General features: G+C 45.4%; 1 protein-coding gene across 2 annotated transcripts in view; it reads right to left on the bottom strand.

Annotated features, from left to right (window-relative positions):
• LOC135526668 (disintegrin and metalloproteinase domain-containing protein 19-like) overlaps nt 1-26,323 on the bottom strand; it is a 55,108-nt gene that overhangs the window by 4,926 nt on the left and 23,859 nt on the right. For both annotated transcript variants that reach the window (XM_064955209.1, XM_064955210.1), the window contains exons 4-14: nt 14,142-14,220; nt 13,862-13,938; nt 12,896-13,103; nt 12,577-12,642; nt 11,417-11,488; nt 9,091-9,257; nt 8,038-8,122; nt 7,693-7,832; nt 7,191-7,368; nt 6,997-7,086; nt 261-456 (exon numbers count right to left, since the gene is read on the bottom strand). In XM_064955209.1, the coding sequence (XP_064811281.1) occupies nt 261-456; nt 6,997-7,086; nt 7,191-7,368; nt 7,693-7,832; nt 8,038-8,122; nt 9,091-9,257; nt 11,417-11,488; nt 12,577-12,642; nt 12,896-13,103; nt 13,862-13,938; nt 14,142-14,220 (1,358 nt within the window). The remainder of the gene's footprint in view (nt 1-260; nt 457-6,996; nt 7,087-7,190; nt 7,369-7,692; nt 7,833-8,037; nt 8,123-9,090; nt 9,258-11,416; nt 11,489-12,576; nt 12,643-12,895; nt 13,104-13,861; nt 13,939-14,141; nt 14,221-26,323) is intronic.

The raw sequence follows: 26,323 nt of genomic DNA, 5'->3' as shown, positions 1-26,323 counted from the left end.
CAGTTAAAGCCTGTCCTGTGAAGATCACTGATTATAAAATCAGAAACAACACCAAACAGAAAGCCCAGTAACAAGCCCTAATCCTTCTCCCTTTGAACCAATCTGAAGCACCCAGATAGGTGGGAGCAATATTTTGGAAACAATGGATTTCAATAGGGGAGCATTAAATTGAAAAGTGCTGTAAAACCAATTTTTACTTTATAACAGGACGCAATAACACGTCTACTATCTCCGCCCTAGAGTGATTGACAGGTACTAACCCCGCCCCCAGAGTGATTGACACTGCTGCTCCAGGGTGAGACACATGCCGGTGTAGCAGTAGGCCCGCCCCCCTGCACAGGAAGTACCATCCACCAGGTATAAGTTAGAAGGACAAGACTCCGCCTTCCCATCACAGTACTCAGGAAGGTCACATGACCCGGATGGAGTACGACACAACACACCTGGACTCTTCAACTAGAGAGAGAGACAGAGAGATAGACAGAGAGAGATAAACAGAGAGAGAGAGAGATTGGAGAAAGACAGAAAGAGAGAGAGATTGGAGGAAGGGAGAGAGAGAGAGATTGGAGGAAGAGACAGAGAGATCAATTACAAGTCTTAGAATCAGCTATTAAAGAGTATCAGAATCAACTGGATTCTCCAATTACATTGAATGAACTACAGGACAAAATACAAAACCTCCAACCCAAAAAGGCCTGTGGTGTTGCATCTAGATCTTCTGCACAGATTCTGTCAGACCTGGGGCCTGACAGTAAATCTTAGTAAGACCAAAATAATGGTGTTCCAAAAAAGGTCCAGTCGCCTGGACCACAAATACAAATTCCATCTATACACCATTGCCCTAGAGCACACAAACAACTATACATACCTCAGCCTAAACATCAGCACCACAGGTAACTTCCACAAAGCTGTGAACGATCTGAGAGACAAGGCAAGAAGGGCCTTTGATGCATCAAAAGCAGCATAAAATTCAACATAACAATTAGGATATGGCAGAAAATACTTGAATCAATTATAGAACCCAATTTCCCTTTATGGTTGTGAGGTCTGGGGTCCGCTCACCAACCAAGAATTCGCAACATGGGAAAAACACCAAATTTAGACTCTGCATGCAGAATTCTCCAAAATATCCTCAGTGTTCAATGTAAAACACCAAATAATGCATACAGAGCAGAATTAGGCCAATATACGCTAATTATCAAAATCCATAAAAGAGCCGTTGAATTCTACAACCACCTAAAAGGAAGCGATTCCCAAACCTTCCATAACAAAGCCATCACCTACGGAGAGATGAACCTGGAGAAGAGTCCCCTAAGCAAGCTGGTCCAGACCCCAGCTGAACATGTTATGCTGGAAAACACCTGGTTTGTTATTTCTGATTAAAACGAAACCGCTATTCATTAAATACGAATAACGAACTTGGTTTTACATGGATTCTGCGATGCTTTTAGCTTTTAACAGCTAGGACTGCTATTTATTGTCCCAGAATCCCAATTGACAGACAGGTTGAAGCCTGCTTGACAGACAGGTTGAAGCCTGCATGACAGACAGGTTGAAGCCTGCATGACAGACAGGTTGAAGCCTGCATGACAGACAGGTTGAAGCCTGCTTGACAGACAGGTTGAAGCCTGCATGACAGACAGGTTGAAGCCTGCTTGACAGACAGGTTGAAGCCTGCATGACAGACAGGTTGAAGCCTGCATGACAGACAGGTTGAAGCCTGCTTGACAGACAGGTTGAAGCCTGCTTGACAGACAGGTTGAAGCCTGCTTGACAGACAGGTTGAAGCCTGCTTGACAGACAGGTTGAAGCCTGCTTGACAGACAGGTTGAAGCCTGCTTAACAGACAGGTTGAAGCCTGCTTAACAGAGAAGCTAACCTGCTAGCCAGCAAGCTAACAAAGTTGGTACCAGCTCTGTTTGTCTGTAGAAATAAATGAAATGTTCCAGCTTTGTTTCGGGACAAACCGGATCACTTGGAGTTCCAATGCGGCAGTTGTTTACTTACCGAGGACTATAAGGCTTGAGGTGGCTTCCTTGATCACGCAGGTCGCCAGCCTACAGAAGATTTTTCTACACCGGTGGTTGGACGGCGTTAGCGCTTGTTGGATGCATCTCCGCCTTGTCGCTTGTCCTTATCCGACTGGACTGTGTTGCTCAGCTGATAGCGGAGTTGAAGGAGCGCAGCAAGAGGAGCATGGCAATCAACGATGGTGGCATGTCTCGAGTTGTGGAAGCCGAAGACAGAGGCCTCCGGCAAAACAGTCTACACTCCCAACGAGAGGCCCGGAGCGGATACAAACAACGAAAAGTTTTGCCGTTCTGAAGCCTGATCTTCCTGCACCTTTATCGCTGGGGGTTGCCTGTGTCTGCAGCCGCTGTGCCTACTACTACGATTTCGAAGTTGAAGTCGGCAACCTTCCATCCCTGCTCTGGATGGAGCGGGGCTTCTCCATCTATCGGAGGCCTGCACCAGGCACCGGGAGCAATGGGCTCACGTTATCCTGCCTCTCGTCCGTCCATAAAAGGTTCTCCGAATCCTGTGAAGCACGGGAGTGAGTGGACAGATTTCCTTGACCTTCTCGCCAGCCTTGATTTTGGTTAGCTCCATGGTAAGAAATGTGACCATTCCTGGTGCAAAAACCTATCCCAGAGCTCGAGTAAATGACATTATAGCTGCACTAAGCTGCTCCTGAATGTAGAGCTGATTGACTCTCACAAAAGACCCATCATTTCTGGCCCTGTGCCCTCTCTGAATCATGGAAGTGAACGCTTCAACAGGATTCTTTCTCTTCACAACTGGCTACGTGATTATTGCAGCTCAATGGTTGAAACTTTTGTTGACAATTTCTATACCTTTTGGAAACAAAACACGTTTTATAAGGAGGATGGGATCCACCCAAATAATTTGGGTTCCTGGATCCTTTCACAGCATTATAAGGCAGTGTTGAGACAATGACTTATCAATGACCCAAGCCCAGCTCAGTTATTCCCTACCATTGTGATGTAGAGTTTTCATAATGCTTCAGCAAATGTATATAACAACAGGAGCGTTAGTAGACACAATGTAAGTAACCTAATTTATGTCCCTCTAACTACCCTGACAGACAGGTCAGGGTAGTTAGCCTCTGCTGATCCTATAGCTATTGTACGCAGTAATCATGTGCCTATGAACCAGATTTATTCTGTTATCACTGAGCCGGTGTTCCCTAGGAGGAAGTCCACTGTGTGCAGCTTCCCTGCACTAACAGAAATAACATGAGCATGTCTACTTCTACTAAGCTTCTCAGTAAAGCAATAAAAACAAGTAAGCATCCCAGAAGAAAAGTGCTAACAATAGCCCACGTTAACATAGGAAGCTGAAGAAACAAGGTTCAAGAAATCAATAAATTGCTAGTAAACAAATAACTTTCATATTCATATTTCATATTCATATCTCTGAAACTCGCTTAGATAATACCTTTGATGATACAGTGGTAGCAATACACGGTTATAACATTTACAGAAAATATAGAAATGCCAATGGTGGAGGTGTTTCTGTTTATATTCAGAACCACATTCCTGTAAAGCTTAGAGAGGATCTCATGTTAAATGCTGTTGAAGTAATATGGCTACAGGTTCATCTGCCTCACCTAAAGCCATTCTTGTGGGAAGCTACTATAGACCACCAAGCACTAACAGTCAGTCTCTGGATAACATGTGAAATGCTTGACAATGTATGTTATATCAACAGAGAGGTATATTTTCTGGGTGATTTAATATTTACTGGCATTCATCAAGCTGCCCACTCAAGAAAAAGCTTGCTTCAGGTTATCAGTCAACCTACCAGGGTAGTTATAAAAAGCACAGGAATGAAATCAACAACATGTAGCGATCACGTATTTACTAATGCCACATACATTTTCTTGAAAGCAGTATCCAGATCCATCGGATGTAATGATCAAAATAGTAGCCATGTCTAGGAAAACCGAAGTTCCAAATGCTGGGCCTAATATAGCATATAGGTCACACAAAGAATATTTGTTGGTCCGTGATGTGTAATGAGGAGCAACTAGACGCTGCACTTGACACCTTTATGAAATTGCTTATCACAGTTACTAATAAGCATGCACCCATTAAGAAAATTACAGTAAAAACTGTTAAATCCCTGTGGATTGATGAGGAATTGAAAAATTTCCCCTCCAACATAATGAATGTAGAATCAGGAATTCTCCAGGGCCATTACCTTTTTCAATTTTTACTAATAACATGCCATTGGCTTTGAGTAAAGCCATCGTGTCTATGTATGCGGATGACTCAACACTATACATGTCAGCTACTACAGTGACTGAAATGACTGCAACACTAAACAAAGAGTTGCAGTTAGTTTCAGAATGGGTGGCAAGGAATAAGTTAGTCCTAAATATTTCTTAAACTAAATGTCACGCCTTGACTGTAGAGATCCTTTTTATTCTCTATGTTTGGTTAGGTCAGGGTGTGACTCGGGTGGGAAAGCCTATGTTTTCTATTTCTTTGTGTTTGGCCGTGTGGTTCCCAATCAGAGGCAGCTGTCTATCGTTGTCTCTGATTGGGGATCACATGTAAGTTGTCATTTCCCTTTTGGGTTTTGTGGGATCTTGTTTGGTACTGTTGCTTTTCAGCCCTACAGAACTGTGCGTTTCGTTTTTGTATTTGTTGCTTTTTCGGTGTCATCAATAAAAGGAAAAATGTACGCCTACCACGCTATACCTTGGTCTAATTCCAACAACGAGCGTAACAGAAGATCCCACCGCCAACGGACCAAGCAGTATGCCCCAGAGTGGAGGACATCATGGACATGGGAGGAGGTAATGGCAGTGCATGAGAGCCTGGAGGAAGCAGTGAGAGAGGAACGGCTGCGATACCAGGAGTCACAGCAAGGACGGAAGCAAGAAAGGCAGCCTCCCAATTTTTTGGGGGGTGGCACAAGGGTTGGCGAGCGGAGCGAGCGGAACTAAGGGTGAACGAGAACCAACTCCCTGTAAATACAATGAGGAGTTGGTCACGGTTCAAGTGCAACGTTTTCCGGATCTGCGCACCATGCCTTCAGTACGCATCCACAGTCCGGTGCGCTCTGTGCAAGCTCCCCACTGGTTCCGTGCTAGAGTGGGTTCAGCCAGGACAGATTGTGCTCAGCCCTCCTGGTCTCCAGTGTGTCTCCTCGGTCCAGGATATCCTGCACCAGCTCTACGCACGGTATCCACAGTTCACCAGTACAATCCAGTGCGGCATGTGCCAGCTCCCCGCACTTGCCGTGCTACAGGGGTTATTCAGCCAGAACGCGTTGTGCCAGCTCTACGCTCCAGACCTCCAGTGCGCCTCCACGACCCAGTATATCCTGTGCCGACTCTACGCATTATGCCTCCAGTGCGCCTTCTTAGCCCAGTGTGTGCTGTGCCAGCTCTCCACATTCAGCGAGCTAAAGTGGGTATCCAGCCAGGATGCGTTGTGGCAGGAGTCCGCACCTTTGGGGGGGGGGGGGGGGGTACTGTCACGCCTTGACCTTAGAGATCCTTTTTATTCTCTATGTTTGGTTAGGCCAGGGTGTGACTCAGCTGGGAAAGTCTATGTTTTCTATTTCTTTGTGTTTGGCCGTGTGATTCCCAATCAGAGGGCAGCTGTCTATTGTTGTCTCTGATTGGGGATCACATATAAGTTGTCATTTTCCTTTTGGGTTTTGTGGGATCTTGTTTTCTGTTTAGTGTTTCTGCCTGACAGAACTGTGCGCTTTCGTTTTCACGTTTGTTATTTTGTTTGAGTGTGTTTTGAAAGAAAAAGAATCATGAACACTTTCCACGCTTTGGTCCACTCTTCCTACCACCAACGAGAGCCGTAACACTAAAAGTATTGTATTTGGGACAAATCATTCAGTTAACCCTAAACCTCAACTAAATATTGGAATAAATCATGTGGAAAGTAGATGTAACTAAAGTGCTTGGAGAAATCCTGGATTGTAAACTGTCATGGTCAAAACATATTGATACAACAGTGGCTAGGATGGGGAGAAGCATGTCAAGGCAGCAGCTAAAGGGGATGCATAATAAATACATATACAGCTACAGAGCCCCAGGACAGCAACACAATTAGACACAACCAAATCATGAGAAAACAAACAGACAATTACTTGACACATTGGAAAGAATTAACAAAAACACGGAGCAAACTAAAATGCTATTTGACCCAAAATGTACAGAGCATTGCTATTGAGAGAGGCCACAGTAGGCAGACCTGGCTCTCTCACACTGCCCACAAAATGAGGTGGAAACTGAGCTGCACTTCCTAACCTCCTGCCAAATGCATGACCATATTACAGACACATATTTCCCTCAGATTAACTCCCATATCTACTGAGTGAAATCACACCACACCAGCAAGATTTGTGACCTGCTGCCACAAGAAAATGGGAACCAGTGAAGAAAAAACAACAATGTAAATCCAACCCATATTTATTTATTTTCCCTTATTAAAGTAGTTGAACTATTTGCACATTGTTACAACACTGTATGTAGACATAATAGGACATTTAAAATGTCTATTGTTTTGAGACTTGTGTAATATTTAATGTTCATTTTTATTGTTTATTTTACTTTTGTTTATTATCTATTTCACTTGCTTTAGCAATGTAAACATATGTTTCCCATGACAATAAAGACCTTTGAATTGAATTGAGTGGGGGAGAGAGTACGGCCAGAAAGAGAGATAGAGGACAGTGTGGACTATTAAACGACACAACACATCTGGACTCTTCAATATATATGAGAGAGAGAGCGAGAGCGAGAGCGAGAGAGAGAAACACAGAGACAGAGAAACACAGAGACAGAGAGAGAGAGAGAAACACAGAGACAGAGAAACACAGAGACAGAGAGAGAGAGAGAAACACAGAGACAGAGAAACACAGAGACAGAGAGAGAGAGAGAGAAACACAGAGACAGAGAAACACAGACACAGAGACAGAGAGAGTGAGGACAGTGTACAGTACCTTACAGTTGTGACAGCAGACTCCGTGGGAACACTCTGCTCCAGCCTTCAGAGTACAGTTGTTGGCATTACAGCAGGGGCTGGAACACTCCTGTAGAGAGAGGATGGATAATCAGCGCACGCACACACACACACACACACACACACACACACACACACACACACACACACACACACGAACCCCCCCCCCCTCACCTCCTCATCTCCACAGTCACACTCCTCTCCATCCTCCAGGTACCCGTTCCCACAGCGCTGCCCCCCGTACATGGCTCTGGTGTTGGGGAGGTTGAACAGACACTTCCCCCCTCCAGAGCTCAGATACCTGCTCAGCTCCCGGTGGTTACAGCCATTAAACACACGTGGGAACGGGTGGCTGCGACACACACACCAGGGGTGTATTCGGTAAGGTGCAACGATGCCAACGTTACAGATAGAACATGCTATGAATAGACGAGGTGATTCCTTCTACTCTACATGTCAGAGAAGAAAGTATGTTCTAAGTAATATATTTCTATACAGACATTCATATTCCACAATATTTTGCTCAGCTGAACATGCCCCAGGACTGTCTTTTATAAAGCAGGATCAATCATTATAACATTAGTTATTTAACCTTTATTCATAAAGGGTTTATTGTCATTGAGATAAAATCTCTTTAATAGAAAGATAGATTTTCAACATAGATATATTCTCTCACCCAGTGGCAGCAGCCATGATGCAGCCTCCATCATCAGCCTTGGCCTGGCAGCACCCAGGGCTGTCGTGGCTCATGCCAAAGTTATGCCCCATCTCATGGGCCATGGTCGCTGCCACGCCCACAGCACTGTCAGAGTGGTCCTGCAGGGGGGTAGAGGTCAGGGGGTTACAGGTGAATTCCCGTATTGAAAGTCAAAGGGACATACATCTCACGTTAGCTTGGTTCTAGATCTATGTGTGCTATTACAAATACATCACAACTTCATTACAACTTTAGCGACATCTTTACTGGGCTGCTATTGGCTATGGTCAAATCTCAAACGACAGAGTTCTGTTGTAGTCTTACTGAGTTGACTCCCCCTGACTGGTACTCTGAGCACATGGCTCTGAGAGGGGCCAGCCCAATGGTGGTGCCCTGAAACGCCACGCCCCTGTGGAAACAAAATAACACAGCTTTGTAGTTCCACTGAACGGTCTTAATGGAAGGAAGAGAGATGGATTAAGGATGGATGGATCAAAGGAGAGTGCAGTAAGGAGTGTGTGTAACACTAATGTTATGAGCTGAGCACTGTCATTGAAGAGTGTGTGTGTGTGTGTGTGTGTGTGTGTGCGTGTGTGTGTGTGTGTGTATTTGTGTGTCACGCTAACGTGATGAGTTGAGTTGAGCGTTGTCGTTGAGGAGTGTGTTTGTCACACTAACATGATGAGTAGCGCGTTGTCATTGAGGAGTGTGTGTGTGTGTGTCACACTAACATGATGAGTTGAGCATTGTCGTTAGGTAGTGTGTGTGTGTCACACTAACGTGATGAGTTGAGCATTGTCGTTAGGTAGTGTGTGTGTGTGTGTGTGTCACACTAACGTGATGAGTTGAGCGTTGTCGTTAGGTAGTGTGTGTGTGTGTGTGTCACACTAACGTGATGAGTTGAGCATTGTCGTTAGGTAGTGTGTGTGTGTGTGTGTGTCACACTAACGTGATGAGTTGAGCATTGTCGTTAGGTAGTGTGTGTGTGTGTGTGTGTCACACTAACGTGATGAGTTGAGCGTTGTCGTTAGGTAGTGTGTGTGTGTCACACTAACGTGATGAGTTGAGCGTTGTCGTTAGGTAGTGTGTGTGTGTGTGTGTCACACTAACGTGATGAGTTGAGCATTGTCGTTAGGTAGTGTGTGTGTGTGTGTGTGTCACACTAACGTGATGAGTTGAGCGTTGTCGTTAGGTAGTGTGTGTGTGTCACACTAACGTGATGAGTTGAGCGTTGTCGTTAGGTAGTGTGTGTGTGTGTGTGTCACACTAACGTGATGAGTTGAGCATTGTCGTTAGGTAGTGTGTGTGTGTGTGTGTGTCACACTAACGTGATGAGTTGAGCGTTGTCGTTAGGTAGTGTGTGTGTGTCACACTAACGTGATGAGTTGAGCGTTGTCGTTAGGTAGTGTGTGTAGCTGTTTGCGTCTCCAAGCCAGGAACGCTCCCAGGGTACTGTAGGGGTTACCAGACACACTGATCCTGTCCTGATCAGACCACACCTCCAGACCGATCACTGCCACACGAATACTTAGAGACCTGTAGTACTGCGCACACACACACACACACACACACACACACACACACACACACACACACACACACACACACACACACACACACACACACACACACACACACACACACACACACCAAAGATAATTTGACTAACATAGAAGTACAACATAATTGTTAATTATGTTCAGTGAGGATACAGTAGTGAATGTCTGAGTGGGTGCAGGGGTTAAATTGGGCCGGGTCCCGCCGGGTACAAGACCCGGCACCTATGATCCAAATCAGAGCCAGACGGAGCTGAGACCCGGTACCTATGGTTATTTGAATTATCTAATGAAAAATTGTTTCCCACATTTACAGTTTCCACAGCCAACAACACGAGTAAACAACAGCTACATCAGACAATCCCATTGTAGAATAGTTGACCTATTCAATTGTTCAACCTGTCACAATCTATGAGAGAAAATAACATTCCTCTCGAGGCTCGAGGCGATTGCTGCACAGGGAGATACATATGCTTTGCCCAGTCATTGTACAATGTTCTTAATGCAGTCCTGATAAAACACACCTTTGAAATCAATTTTGATGGCCACTGAGCTTTCTCGTGTTATCAGGCTATACTTCATTCTCAAATCCAAGAAATTAGTAGGCCTAAAATGCACAATTTTAGAACCAGAGTGTTTAGAACCAGTGTTTAGAACCAGAATGTTTAGAACCAGAGTGTTTAGAACCAGAGTGTTTAGAACCAGAGTGTTTAGAACCAGAGTGTTTAGAACCAGAGTGTTTAGAACCAGAATGTGTAGAACCATAATATTTAGAACCAGAGTGTTTAGAACCAGTGTTTAGAACCAGAGTGTTTAGAACCAGAATGTTTAGAACCAGAGTGTTTAGAACCAGAGTGTTTAGAACCAGAGTGTTTAGAACCATAATGTTTAGAACCAGAGTGTTTAGAACCAGGGTGTTTAGAACCAGAGTGTTTAGAACCAGAGTGTTTAGAACCAGGGTGTTTAGAACCAGGGTGTTTAGAACCAGAGTGTTTAGAACCAGGGTGTTTAGAACCAGAGTGTTTAGAACCAGAGTGTTTAGAACCAGAGTGTTTAGAACCAGAGTGTTTAACAGCTGCATGGTTTATGCGCGTCAGCGCTCGCTAATTGTGCCAGTGACGTTGAAGGTAGAGGCGAGACCGGGGCTAAATGTACCAGGGATCAGGTGTAACAGGGATCAGGTGTAACAGGGATCAGGTGTAACAGGGATCAGGTGTAACAGGGATCAGGTATAACAGGGATCAGGTGTAACAGGGATCAGGTGTAACAGGGATCAGGTGTAACAGGGATCAGGTATAACAGGGATCAGGTGTAACAGGGATCAGGTATAACAGGGATCAGGTGTAACAGGGATCAGGTGTAACAGGGATCAGGTGTAACAGGGATCAGGTGTACCAGGGATCAGGTGTAACAGGGATCAGGTGTAACAGGGATCAGGTGTAACAGGGATCAGGTGTAACAGGGATCAGGTGTAACAGGGATCAGGTGTAACAGGGATCAGGTATAACAGGGATCAGGTGTAACAGGGATCAGGTGTAACAGGGATCAGGTGTAACAGGGATCAGGTGTAACAGGGATCAGGTGTAACAGGGATCAGGTGTAACAGGGATCAGGTGTAACAGGGATCAGGTATAACAGGGATGAGGTGTAACAGGGATCAGGTGTAACAGGGATCAGGTGTAACAGGGATCAGGTGTAACAGGGATCAGGTGTAACAGGGATCAGGTGTAACAGGGATCAGGTGTAACAGGGATCAGGTGTAACAGGGATCAGGTATAACAGGTACATCAAATTCACAGTACATGATCTTTGGTTGGCTAAGTGCCAGTGGAACATGTTTTGTTGTTGTTGGGACAAGTCAGTCATATGTTTCTAACTAGCCTATTGTTGACACTTTAAAGTTTGTGATCTAGCCTGCCTGATCATATGGACCTATATGTTAATGGGCTTATTTTGGGGGGAAATTGTATTTTATGACATTTTATTTTCATTCATTTTGCAGTAGAATGTCCTTGTAAAAAGTCAGCAGACCATCTCACAGTTCTTCTATCCCTCAAAATGGTAGTATGTTGTGATATGTGCCTTTTGTCAGTATTATATTGATTAAACTAATCCCAAATGAACCACCGTGTGTGGGCTTTTCTCACCTTGTCTACGTAGTTAGCTGCCTCCAGCAGTTTCCTTTTCGTCCTTTTTAAGTCCCCGCCGTGCTTCTGAAACTACACACACGCACGCACACACACACACACACACACACACACACACACACACACACAGTTACTGCCATGCTTGTAAAATTTCACACAGGATGTGAGTCAGGGCAGCAGGATGACCTCAACCAATCAGACACATCAGACAGCAATGAAGGATATTAGAACAGACCCTGTTAGGTCTCATTAGAACAGACCCTGTTAGGTCTCATTAGAACAGACCCCGTTAGGTCTCATTAGAACAGACCCTGTTAGGTCTCATTAGAACAGACCCTGTTAGGTCTCATTAGAACAGACCCTGTTAGGTCTCATTAGAACAGACCCTGTTAGGTCTCATTAGAACAGACCCCATTAGGTCTCATTAGAACAGACCCCGTTAGGTCTCATTAGAACAGACCCTGTTAGGTCTCATTAGAACAGATCCTGTTAGGTCTCATTAGAACAGACCCCGTTAGGTCTCATTAGAACAGACCCCGTTAGGTCTCATTAGAACAGACCCTGTTAGGTCTCATTAGAACAGACCCTGTTAGGTCTCATTAGAACAGACCCTGTTAGGTCTCATTAGAACAGATCCTGTTAGGTCTCATTAGAACAGACCCCGTTAGGTCTCATTAGAACAGACCCCGTTAGGTCTCATTAGAACAGACCCCATTAGGTCTCATTAGAACAGACCCTGTTAGGTCTCATTAGAACAGACCCCATTAGGTCTCATTAGAACAGACCCCATTAGGTCTCATTAGAACAGACCCTGTTAGGTCTCATTAGAACAGACCCCGTTAGGTCTCATTAGAACAGACCCCGTTAGGTCTCATTAGAACAGACCCCGTTAGGTCTCATTAGAACAGACCCCGTTAGGTCTCATTAGAACAGACCCTGTTAGGTCTCATTAGGGTGAAGTGGGGAGGATGTGGTTGAAGTATGACGATAGAGAGATGAAGGGATGGGAGGATGTAACAGAGTGTCTCTAGTTCAGTCTTTCCTTGCAGTATGAGTCACAGGTCAGAAGAGGAGATGGAGGTCATGCATCCTTTCTACCCTCTCACCGATACAACTGACTAACTGGAATAAATGGCCAAGTAAAATATCTGCCGTCTTACCTCAGCATGGTCAGCTACCAGCAGCAGCTCTACATACTTCATACTCTGGCCCACGTCTCTCCGCTCCTGGAGAAATACCAGGACATAGTAGAGAACATAGCCAACTATTACAGTGCATTATTACTTGTTATGATGCGCCACACACATGTACCCCTATAATGTTTCATTATCAACTCATAGTATGTTATGCCTGTTTTCCATGGGACTTAAAATGGCTGATATTTCACTGATATAAAGCAGCACTACCTATTCTCTGAAGAAGATAGTGGTGGTTCTCATATCAGACAACAACCAGTCTATCTGTCCCTCCTCCACTCACCCTTCTGCCCCACGGTGACATCATTCCCTGGATTAGGTCACCCAGCCCCTCCCCCTGGCCTTGGTTGCTATGGTGTTGCCCGCAGGTTCCGTTGGGCAAACTGAGGTTCTCGGCTCGGAACACGGCGTGAGGAGGCTGTGTATCCATGGTGACAGCGGGCAGGGGTTCTATCAGGTAGCTGACACTGGTGTTTACCATAACCAGTCCCCTAGGGAAACAGAGATCTGGGTCACATCAGTTCCAGGCTAGAAAACATAACAGATTTATATTACCTAACTAACTAAAACGATTATAGCTGTGAACGTAGCTGTGTTTAAAACTCAAATATCTATTGTGAGAAGTTAGATATGTCAGAATGTAAAACTAGAACAGCAGGGATTTACATGTCAGGTCTTAGACAACTACATCATGACTGAACTGTGTATATAAACTCTGATACCAGATGGATGGATGGATGGATGGATGGAGCAGAGCGAGAGAGAGAGAGAGAAAGAGAGAGAGACAGAGAGAGAGAGGGGGGGAGAGAGAGAGAGAGAGAGAGAGAGAGAGAGAGAGAGAGAGAGAGATCCTCTGGGAGATTTCTGATGTTTCCACTCAGTCAGCTGGGACATATAGTGCTGTAGGTCTGTAGGCTTCCTGCTGTGTACCATTGGCTATGCTGCTGAAGCTTCTCCCAATAGACACCCAGCACATAGCAGGTTCTGGCTCAGTGAAGATTGTATCAGGGAGAGGCATCATACCAGGGGCTGTGGGCAACCCTTCTCCAGATGCTTTCTACACCTGCTTCTACACCTGCTTTTGACAGTGCCTGCTCTCCTATTATGTTTGATTGAAAATGACCAGGTGACAAATATATGTCTGAATGGCCATTAAAATCAACTGAATTCATCTGTTGGAGTGCTGTCCTATTCCATGCAGTTAGTGATCACCACTTCCATCAGCAGGGTTACTGGTGGAAACGCTTACCTGAGACCTGAGCAGGTGCTGAGTGCTACACTGGACCCCTCCACACCCCGGACGTCACCATGGTAGAAACAGTGGCCCTGCAAAATGAGAGGAGAGTTAAACAAACTCACATCATGCATTTTTCCTTTTGCAATGATGGCACCTAAGATTTGAGAGCTTGGTTAGCCTGTCTCAGACTCAGCCAACTCTTTAGCTATTGGACATCCAAAAACCAGAAATAGGCTGGTTTCATGAATAGCCCCCTATTGTTAGATGCTTTGGAACATCCCATTGAACTCACAGTGCTGGGTGGATAGGAGGTCTGGCGGGAACCGCTGGGACTGTACCATATCTCCTGATATCCGGGGGCCAATAACTGCCTGGAACATACAGAAAGAAAGAGAGAGAACATGACCCCACTGAAAACAGTGCTGGTAAACAGAATACGCTGTCAGCATAAAACAAAGGGCAGCAGGGTGCTTCAGTCAGAGAGAACAGAGAGAGGGAAAGGGAAAGAGAACAGAGAGAGGTAAAGGGAAAGAGAACAGAGAGAAGGAAAGGGAAAGAGAACAGAGAGAGGTAAAGGGAAGGAGAACAGAGAGAGGTAAAGGGAAAGAGAACAGAGAGAAGGAAAGGGAAAGAGAACAGAGAGAGGTAAAGGGAAAGAGAACAGAGAGAGGGAAAGGGAAAGAGAACAGAGAGAGGGAAAGGGAAAGAGAACAGAGAGAGGGAAAGGGAAAGATAACAGAGAGAGGGAAAGGGAAAGAGAACAGAGAGAGGTAAAGGGAAAGAGAACAGAGAGAGGTAAAGGGAAAGAGAACAGAGAGAGGGAAAGGGAAAGAGAACAGAGAGGGAAAGGGAAAGAGAACAGCACACAGCTCATGAAACATTCATGGTGACATTCTGAGCTACAAAGGGAAAGTGAGTGCCTCAACGCATTACAGAGAGAGACAGAGAGATACAGATACAGAGAGAGACAGAGAGAGACAGAGAGAGACAGAGAGATACAGATACAGAGAGAGACAGAGAGATACAGATACAGAGAGAGACAGAGAGAGACAGAGAGAGACAGAGAGATACAGATACAGAGAGAGACAGAGAGATACAGATACAGAGAGAGACAGAGAGAGACAGAGAGAGACAGAGAGATACAGATACAGAGAGAGACAGAGAGAGACAGAGAGATACAGATACAGAGAGAGACAGAGAGATACAGATACAGAGATAGACAGAGAGAGACAGAGAGAGACAGAGAGATACAGATACAGAGAGAGACAGAGAGATACAGATACAGAGAGAGACAGAGAGAGACAGAGAGAGACAGAGAGATACAGATACAGAGAGAGACAGAGAGATACAGATACAGAGAGAGACAGAGAGATACAGATACAGAGATAGACAGAGATACAGATACAGAGAGAGACAGAGAGAAACTTATACAGAGATAGACAGAGATACAGATACAGAGATAGACAGAGAGATACAGATACAGAGATAGACAGAGATACAGATACAGAGATAGACAGAGATACAGATACAGAGTGAGACAGAGAGATACAGATACAGAGATAGACAGAGATACAGATACAGAGAGAGACAGAGAGATACGTATACAGAGATAGACAGAGATACAGATACAGAGATAGACAGAGATACAGATACAGAGAGACAGAGATACAGATACAGAGAGAGACAGAGAAAACCCGATAGACACAGAGATACAGATACAGAGAGAGACAGAGAGAGAGACAGAGATACAGATACAGAGAGAGACAGAGAGAGACCGAGATACAGATACAGAGAGAGACAGAGATACAGATACAGATACAGAGAGAGACAGAGAGACATAGATACAGATACAGACAGAGAGACAGAGATACAGATACAGAGAGAGAGAGAGAGACAGAAAGAGACAGAGAGACACAGAGATACAGATAAAGAAAGAGACAGAGATACAGAGATACAGATACAGAGAGAGACAGAAAGAGACAGAGAGAGACAGAGAGAGACAGAGAGACAGAGATACAGATAATGAGAGCGACAGAGAGACACAGAGATATAGATAAAGAGAGAGACAGAGAGACAAAGATACAGATACAGAGAGAGACAGAAAGAGACAGAGAGAGAGAGATACAGATAAAGAGAGAGACAGAGACAGAGAGACACAGAGATACAGATACAGAGAGAGACAGAGAGAGAGAGATACAGATACAGAGAGAGACAGAGAGAGACAGAAAGAGAGAGATACAGAGACAGAGAGAGAAAGAGACAAAGAGAGAGACAGAGAGAGAGAGATACAGACAGAGAGAGAAAGAGACAAAGAGAGAGAGACAGAGAGATACAAAGAGAGATACAGAGATAGAGAGATACCGAGAGATACAGTGATACAATTAGAATATCTATGTACACTACCATTCAAAAGTTTGGGGTCACTTAGAAATGTCCTTGTTTTTGAAAGAAAAGCATATTTTTTCGACCAATAAAATAACATCAAATTGATCAGAAATACAGTGTAGACATTGTTAATGTTGTAAATGATTATTGTAGCTGTAAACGGCTGATTTTAATGGAATATCTACATAGCTGTACAGAGGCCCATTATCAGCAACCATCACTCCTATGTTCCAATGGCACGTTGTGTTAGCTAATCCAAGTTTATCATTTTAATAGACTAATTGATCATTAGAAAACCCTTTTGCAATTATGTTAGCACAGCTGAAAACTGTTGTGCTGATTAAGAAGCAATAAAACCCTCCTTCTTTAGACTAGTTGAGTATCTGGAGCATCAGCATTTGTGGGTTCAATTACAGGCTCAAAATGGCCAGAAACGAAAACATTTCTTCTGAAACTCATCAGTCTATTCTTGCTCTCAGAAATGAAGGCTATTCCATGCGAGAAATTGCCAAGAAACTGAAGATCTCGTACAACACTGTGTATTACTCACTTCACGCAAACTGTCTCTAACCAGAATAGAAAAAGGAGTGGGAGGCCCCGGTGCACAAATGAGCAAGAGGATGGATTCATGCTGACTTGGGAGTGTCACCCTGGGTAAACTCAGAGAGTTATGAGTAAATGCTCTATAAACATATCAACAAACACACAGATGCTCTATAGACAAACCAACAAACATTCAGGGGGTCTTCGACAGATGTTTGTAATGTTTCTCTGATTGGGTCCAAGTCTGTCTCAATCCACTCTTCCTGTTTTCATTCAAATACTCAGTCAATCTTCCATCTGTTATATGTCTCTATCTCTCTAAGAAATGCAGCTGGCCCACGCTGAACACACACACAATTGGGAGACATCATTCTTTGGATTGGACACTGGGTTTGGCTGAGGACTCACACGAATACAAGTTAGTCCTTTAGCAGACGCTCATATCCAGAGCGACTTTGAGTATATACATTTTCATATGACTAAACTCAAGATCGTCTATCATCTCCATTCATTAAACTCTCTATCCATTCATCTTTTCAATCCCTCTATCTTGGTCAGATGGTAGTTTCCCTGAGGACTAGTTTCAGTTTCAAACACAGCGCCATCGGCAAAGATCATCATTCTAATCACATCTACATAATCACATCTACATAATCACATCATTCTAATCACATCTATATAATCACATCTACATTATCACATCTACATAATCACATCATTCTAATCACATCTACATAATCACATCTATATAATCACATCTACATTATCACATCATTCTAATCACATCTACATAATCACATCTACATAATCACATCATTCTAATCACATCTACATAATCACATCTACATAATCACATCATTCTAATCACATCTACATAATCACATCATTCTAATCACATCTACATAATCACATCTATATAATCACATCTACATTATCACATAATTCTAATCATATCTACATAATCACATCTACATAATCACATCTATATAATCACATCTACATTATCACATAATTCTAATCACATCTACATAATCACATCTACATAATCACATCATTCTAATCACATCTACATAATCACATCTACATTATCACATCATTCTAATCACATCTACATTATCACATCTACATAATCACATCATTCTAATCACATCTACATAATCACATCTATATAATCACATCATTCTAATCACATCTACATAATCACATCTACATTATCACATCATTCTAATCACATCTACATAATCACATCTACATAATCACATCATTCTAATCACATCTACATAATCACATCTACATAATCACATCATTCTAATCACATCTACATAATCACATCATTCTAATCACATCTACATAATCACATCTACATAATCACATCATTCTAATCACATCTACATAATCACATCATTCTAATCACATCTACATAATCACATCTATATAATCACATCTACATTATCACATAATTCTAATCACATCTACATAATCACATCTACATAATCACATCTATATAATCACATCTACATTATCACATAATTCTAATCACATCTACATAATCACATCTACATAATCACATCATTCTAATCACATCTACATAATCACATCTACATAATCACATCTACATAATCACATCTATCAACATCAAAATGTGCCGAAAACCACAGAAATGAAAAGGTCAACTAAATCCCATTCACCATTCAACTTCTTAGAGGGGAAGTGCACTAAAATACAAAAAAAAGGAGGAAGGAGGAAGAGGATGAGGGGGGAAGAGGAGGAGTGGGCATTGGTTGTGTCCCTCCACCAGAAGCCTGGGGCACAGTAGCTCATTGAAACAATGTCTGCCTATTAGTCCAATCATCCTAAAGGGAGGGGGGAAACAAGGCCTGTTCCATCACCAACAGTCTACCATTCTGAAGGCTATATTAAGACACAAACCCCAATCTCTCTCCCTCCCTCCCTCTCTCTCCCTTTCTCTTTCTCATTTGCCTCTCTCTGTCTTTCTCCTCTATCTCAAATTCTCTCTCCTCTCCCTCTCTCTTTCTCCTTTGCCTCTCTCTGTCTCTCTCCTCTATCTCAAATTCTCTCTCCTCTCCCTCTCTCTTTCTCCTTTGCCTCTGTCTTTCTCCTCTATCTCAAATTCTCTCCCTCTCTCCCTCCCTCTGTCTTTCTCGTTTGCCTCATTCGGTCTTTCTCCTCTATCTCAAATTATCTCTCCCTCCCTCCCTCTCTCTCCCTCTCTCCTCTCCCTCTCTCTTTCTCGTTTGCCACTCTCTGTCTTTCTCCTCTATCTCAAATTCTCTCTCCTCTCCCTCTCTCTTTCTCCGTGTGATCCTAATACCAGTAAACTGTCATTGTACACAGTGATGGTCCTAGGGGAGGTTAATGCCTGATACAGTGATGGTACTATGGGAGATTACAGCCTGACACAGTGATGGTACTCGGGGAGATTACAGCCTGACACAGTGATGGTCCTAAGGGAGATTACAGCCTGACACAGTGATGGTCCTAGGGGAGATTACAGCCTGACACAGTGATGGTCCTCGGGGAGATTACAGCCTGACACAGTGATGGTCCTAGGGGAGATTACAGCCTGACACAGTGATGGTCCTAGGGGAGATTACAGCCTGACATAGTGATGGTCCTAGGGGAGATTACAGCCTGACACAGTGATGGTCCTAGGGGGGATTACAGCCTGACACAGTGATGGTCCTAGGGGAGATTACAGCCTGACACAGTGATTGTCCTAGGGGAGATTACAGCCTGACACAGTGATGGTCCTAGGGGAGATTACAGCCTGACACAGTGATGGTCCTGGTGGAGATTACAGCCTGACAAAGTGATGGTCCTAGGGGAGATTACAGCCTGACACAGTGATGGTCCTGGTGGAGATTACAGCCTGACAAAGTGATGGTCCTAGGTGAGATTACAGCCTGACACAGTGATGGTCCTAGGGGAGATTACAGCCTGACACAGTGATGGTCCTATGGGAGATTACAGCCTGACACAGTGATGGTCCTAGGGGAGATTACAGCCTGACACAGTGATGGTCCTAGGGAAGATTACAGCCTGACACAGTGATGGTCGTAGGGGACATTACAGCCTGACACAGTGATGGTCCTATGGGAGATTACAGCCTGACACAGTGATGGTCCTAGGGGAGATTACAGCCTGACATAGTGATGGTCCTAGGGGAGATTACAGCCTGACAAAGTGATGGTCCTAGGGGAGATTACAGCCTGACACAGTGATGGTCCTAGGGGAGATTACAGCCTGACACAGTGATGGTCCTAGGGGAGATTACAGCTTGACAAAGTGATGGTCCTAGGTGAGGTTTGAGCCTGAAACAGTGATGGTCCAAGGGGAGATTACAGCCTGACACAGTGATGGTCCTAGGGGAGAATACAGCCTGACACAGTGATGGTCTTAGGGGAGATTACAGCCTGACACAGTGATGGTCCTAGGGGAGATTACAGCCTGACAAAGTGATGGTCCTAGGGGAGATTACAGCCTGACACAGTGATGGTCCTAGGGGAGATTACAGCCTGACACAGTGATGGTCCTAGGGGAGATTACAGCCTGACACAGTGATGGTCCTAGGGGAGATTACAGCCTGACACAGTGATGGTCCTAGGGGAGATTACAGCCTGACATAGTGATGGTCCTAGGGGAGATTACAGCCTGACACAGTGATGGTCCTATGGGAGATTACAGCCTGACATAGTGATGGTCGTAGGGGAGAATACAGCCTGACACAGTGATGGTCCTGGGGGAGATTACAGCCTGACACAGTGATGGTCCTAGGGGAGATTACAGCCTGACACAGTGATGGTCGTAGGGGAGGTTACAGCCTGACACAGTGATGGTCCTAGGGGAGATTACAGCCTGACACAGTGATGGTCCTGGGGGAGATTACAGCCTGACACAGTGATGGTCCTAGGGGAGATTACAGCCTGACACAGTGATGGTCCTGGGGGAGATTACAGTCTGACACAGTGATGGTCCTAGGGGAGATTACAGCCTGACACAGTGATGGTCCTAGGGGAGATTACAGCCTGACATAGTGATGGTCCTAGGGGAGATTACAGCCTGACACAGTGATGGTCCTAGGGGAGATTACAGCCTGACACAGTGATGGGTCTGAATCCTGACACTAAATTAACACCCCCCACCCCACCACTGCCGACCCCTCAGGCACTCCCCACAGTTTGAGAACAACTAGGTGTATGGCGGTGGTTAGAGTGTATGGTGGTGGTGGTTAGAGTGTATGGTGGTGGTTAGAGCGTCTGGTGGTGGTGGTTAGAGTGTATGGTGATGTTGGTTAGAGTGTATGGTGGTTAGAGTGTATGGTGGTGGTGGTTAGAGTGTATGGTGGTGGTTAGAGCGTCTGGTCGTGGTGGTTAGAGTGTATGGTGATGTTGGTTAGAGTGTATGGTGGTTAGAGTGTATGGTGGTGGTGGTTAGAGTGTATGGTGGTGGTGGTTAGATTGTATGCTGCTGTTGGTGGTGGTCAGAGTGTATGGTGGTGGTGGTTAGAGTGTATGGTGTTGGTGGTTAGAGTGTATGGTGTTGGTGGTGGTGGTTAGAGTGTATGGTGGTGGTGGTTATTTTTTATTTTACCTTTATTTTACTAGGCAAGTCAGTTAAGAACAAATTCTTATTTTCAATGACGGCCTAGGAACAGTGGGTTAACTGCCTGTTCAGTGGCAGAACGACAGATTTTGTACCTTGTCAGCTCGGGGATTTGAACCACCACCATACACACTAACCTTTTAGTCCAATGCTCTAACCACTAGGCTACACTGCCAAGTGTATGGTGGTGGTTATAGTCAATGGTGGTGGTTAGAGTGTATGGTGGTGGTGTTGGTTAAAGTGTATGGTGGTGGTGGTTAGAGTGTATGGTGGTGGTGGTTAGAGTGTATGGTGATGGTGTTAGAGCGTATGGTGGTGGTGGTTAGAGTGTATGGTGGTGGTTAGAGTGTATGGTGGTGGTGTGGTTAGAGTGTATGTTGGTGGTGGTTAGAGTGTATGGTGGTGGTTAGAGTGTATGGTGGTGGTGGTGTGGTTAGAGTGTATGTTGGTGGTGGTTAGAGTGTATGGTGGTGGTGGTTAGAGTGTATGGTGATGGTGGTTAGAGCGTATGGTGGTGGTGGTTAGAGTGTATGGTGGTGGTTAGTGTGTATGGTGGTGGTTAGAGTGTATGGTGGTGGTGGTGGTTAGAGTGTATGGTGGTGGTGGTTCGTGTGTATGGTGGTGGTGGTTAGTGTGTATGGTGGTGGTGGTGGTTAGTGTGTATGGTGATGGTGGTGGTGGTTAGTGTGTATGGTGGTGGTGGTTAGTGTGTATTGTGGTGGTGGTGGTTAGTGTGTATGGTGGTGGTGGTGGTTAGAGTGTATGGTGGTGGTGGTTAGTGTGTATGGTGCTGGTGGTGGTGGTTAGAGTGTATGGTGAAGGTGGTTAGATTGTATGGTGGAGTTGGTTAGAGTCTATGGTGGTGGTGGTGGTTAGAGTGTATGGTGGTGGTGGTTATTTTTTATTTTACCTTTATTTTACTAGGCAAGTCAGTTAAGAACAAATTCTTATTTTCAATGACGGCCTAGGAACAGTGGGTTAACTGCCTGTTCAGTGGCAGAACGACAGATTTTGTACCTTGTCAGCTCGGGGATTTGAACCACCACCATACACACTAACCTTTCGGTTACTAGTCCAATGCTCTAACCACTAGGCTACACTGCCAAGTGTATGGTGGTGGTTATAGTCAATGGTGGTGGTTAGAGTGTATGGTGGTGGTGTTGGTTAAAGTGTATGGTGGTGGTGGTTAGAGTGTATGGTGGTGGTGGTTAGAGTGTATGGTGATGGTGTTAGAGCGTATGGTGGTGGTGGTTAGAGTGTATGGTGGTGGTTAGAGTGTATGGTGGTGGTGGTGTGGTTAGAGTGTATGTTGGTGGTGGTTAGAGTGTATGGTGGTGGTGGTTAGAGTGTATGGTGATGGTGGTTAGAGCGTATGGTGGTGGTGGTTAGAGTGTATGGTGGTGGTTAGTGTGTATGGTGGTGGTTAGAGTGTATGGTGGTGGTGGTGGTTAGAGTGTATGGTGGTGGTTATAGGTTATGGTGTTGGTGGTTAGAGTGTTTGGTGGTGGTGGTTCGTGTGTATGGTGGTGGTGGTGGTTCGAGTGTATGGTGGTGGTGGTGGTTAGTGTGTATGGTGATGGTGGTGGTTAGTGTGTATGGTGGTGGTGGTTAGTGTGTATTGTGGTGGTGGTGGTTAGTGTGTATGGTGGTGTTGGTGGTTAGAGTGTATGGTGGTGGTGGTGGTTAGAGTGTATGGTGTTGGTGGTTAGAGTGTTTGGTGGTGGTGGTTCGTGTGTATGGTGGTGGTGGTGGTTCGAGTGTATGGTGGTGGTGGTTAGTGTGTATGGTGATGGTGGTGGTTAGTGTGTATGGTGGTGGTGGTTAGTGTGTATTGTGGTGGTGGTGGTTAGTGTGTATGGTGGTGTTGGTGGTTAGAGTGTATGGTGGTGGTGGTTAGAGTGTATGGTGGTGGTATTGGTGGTTAGAGTGTATGGTGGTGGTGGTGGTTAGAGTGTATGGCGTTGGTGGTTAGAGTGTGTGCATCAGGGGTTCTGGGTTCTGGATGAAGTCCAGGCTCCAGACAGATGCTATGATTGAGAACCAGTTTGTCTGAAGAATGGCTGTCTGAGAGCAGGGCTAAGACAAAAGACTTGGTTCAGTCACAACGGAAAGATAGAGAGAGGGGAAGAGGAAGAGAGAGAGGAGGGGGAAGAAAGAGAGAGACAGTGAGATAGAGAGAGGGGGGAGTATGATGGATAGATGTGGATAGAGAGAGGGGGAGAAGGGGAGGGCTAGTGCACATCAGGGTCAGTGGGTCACATTCTCTCATGGTATCAGATGACATCACCAGTGTCTCTGTGTATGTGTGTGTGTGTGTGTGTGTGTGTGTGTGTGTGTGTGTGTGTGTGCGCGCGCGTGCGTGCGTGCGTCTTCGAACTAAAAGCAGGGGTGGCAGGGGATGACGCAACTTGAGAAATGAATAATGAAGGGGCTTTTATGGCAGAGCTGGGAGGGTGTGTATGTCTGATAGACTGTCTCAGCTGGGGGTCAAGCTAAAGTCAAACAAGCATATAGATCTGTAGCGGTGAAAGACTAAACATCAACTGAAAGAAAGAAAGAAGGACAAGCAAATGTGCCAAAGTCACAGGGAGAAGAGATGTCTCTGTTATGTATCATCTGTGTCTGTCTGTCTGGTGTCTGTCTGTCTGGTGACTGTCTGTCTGGTGACTGTCTGTCTGGTGACTGTCTGTCTGGTGACTGTCTGGTGACTGTCTGGTCTGTCTGTCTGTCTGTCTGTCTCCCTGTCTGTCTGTCTGTCTGTCTGTCTGTCTGGTCTGGTGTCTGGTCTGGTGTCTGTCTGGTCTGGTCTGGTGTCTGTCTGTCTGTCTGTCTGTCTGTCTGTCTGTCTGTCTGTCTGTCTGTCTGTCTGTCTGTCTGGTCTGGTGTCTGTTTGGTCTGGTGTCTGTTTGGTCTGGTGTCTGTCTGGTCTGGTGTCTGTCTGGTCTGGTGTCTGGTCTGGTCTGATGTGTGTCTGGTCTGTCTGGTCTGTCTGGTCTGTCTGTCTGGTCTGTCTGTCTGTCTGTCTGTCTGTCTGTCTGTCTGTCTGTCTGTCTGTCTGTCTGTCTGTCTGTCTGTCTGTCTGGTCTGGTGTCTGTCTGGTCTGGTGTCTGTCTGGTCTGGTGTCTGTCTGGTCTGGTGTCTGTCTGGTCTGGTGTCTGTCTGGTCTGGTGTCTGTTTGGTCTGGTGTCTGTCTGGTCTGATGTGTGTCTGGTCTGTCTGGTCTGTCTGTCTGGTCTGTCTGTCTGTCTGTCTGTCTGTCTGTCTGTCTGTCTGGTCTGGTGTCTGTCTGGTCTGGTGTCTGTCTGGTCTGGTGTCTGTCTGGTCTGGTGTCTGTCTGGTCTGGTGTCTGTCTGGTCTGGTGTCTGTCTGGTCTGGTGTCTGTCTGGTCTGTCTGTCTGTCTGTCTGTCTGTCTGTCTGTCTGTCTGGTCTGGTGTCTGTCTGGTCTGGTGTCTGTCTGGTCTGGTGTCTGTTTGGTCTGGTGTCTGTCTGGTCTGATGTGTGTCTGGTCTGTCTGGTCTGTCTGGTCTGTCTGTCTGGTCTGTCTGGTCTGTCTGTCTGGTCTGTCTGTCTGTCTGTCTGTCTGTCTGTCTGTCTGTCTGTCTGTCTGTCTGTCTGTCTGGTCTGGTGTCTGTATGGTCTGGTGTCTGTCTCTGTGTGTGGTCATCATTCTCTACATCCTGACAGTACAGTGGAGGACGTGTGTTGACCTGAAGCTTAAACTTCTCTACTGGGAAAAGGATGAGAGGAGAGGGGGAGCAGAGGAGTGGAGAGGAGAAGGTATAGTGGACAGAGGAGAGGAGTGAAAGAGTGGGGCTTGTCAGGGGAGAGGGGTGGACAGAGGAGAGGACAGGAGTGCAAAGAGGAGAGGAGAGGGGTGGAAAGAGGGTTTAGGAGAAGAGAGGACAGAGGACGACTTGTATGCTCTAGTCGGCTGGCCCTCGCTACATATTCGTCGCAGGGCCACTGGCTCCGGGTCATCTACAAGTCCATGCTAGGTAAAGCTCCGCCTTATCTCAGTTCACTGGTCACAATGGCAACACCCATCCGTAGCACGCGCTCCAGCAGGTGTATCTCACTGATCATCCCTAAAGTCAACACCTCATTTGGCCGCCTTTCGTTGCAGTACTCTGCTGCCTGTAACTGGAACGAATTGCAAAAATCCCTGAAGTTGGAGACTTTTATCTCCCTCACCAACTTCAAACATGTGCTATCTGAGCAGCTAACCGATCGCTGCAGCTGTACATAGTCTATTGGTAAATAGCCCACCCATTTTCACCTACCTCATCCCCACACTGTTTTTATTTATTTACTTTTCTGCTCTTTTGCACACCAGTATCTCTACCTGTACATGACCATCTGATCATTTATCACTCCAGTGCTAATCTGCAAAATTGTAATTATTCGCCTACCTCCTCATGCCTTTTGCACACAATGTATATAGACTCGCCTTTTTTTGTACTGTGTTATTGACTTGTTAATTGTTTACTCCATGTGTAACTCTGTGTTGTATGTTCACACTGCTAAGCTTTATCTTGGCCAGGTCGCAGTTGCAAATGAGAACTTGTTCTCAACTAGCCTACCTGGTTAAATAAAGGTGAAATAAAAAATTTAAAAAAAGAGGGGTGGACAGAGGAGAAGGGTGGACAGAGGGTTTAGGAGAAGAGAGGACAGAGGAGAAGGGTGGACAGAGGGTTTAGGAGAAGAGTGGACAAAGGAGAGGAGAAGAGTGGACAAAAGAGAAGAGAGGACAGAGGGGAGGAGAGGGGTGGACTGAGGAGAGGTGTGGACAGAGGAGAGGACAGGAGTGGACAGAGGAGAGGGGTGGACTGAGGAGAGGAGAGGGGTGGACAGAGGAGAGGGTAGGGGTGGACAGAGGAGTGGACAGGAGTGGACAGAGGAAAGGAGAGGGGTGGACAGAGGAG

Source organism: Oncorhynchus masou, chromosome 32 (assembly GCF_036934945.1).
Source record: "Oncorhynchus masou masou isolate Uvic2021 chromosome 32, UVic_Omas_1.1, whole genome shotgun sequence".
Lineage (NCBI taxonomy): Eukaryota > Metazoa > Chordata > Actinopteri > Salmoniformes > Salmonidae > Oncorhynchus > Oncorhynchus masou.
The sequence above is the reverse complement of the archived record's forward strand: the minus strand, read 5'-3'. Positions and strand labels throughout refer to the sequence as shown.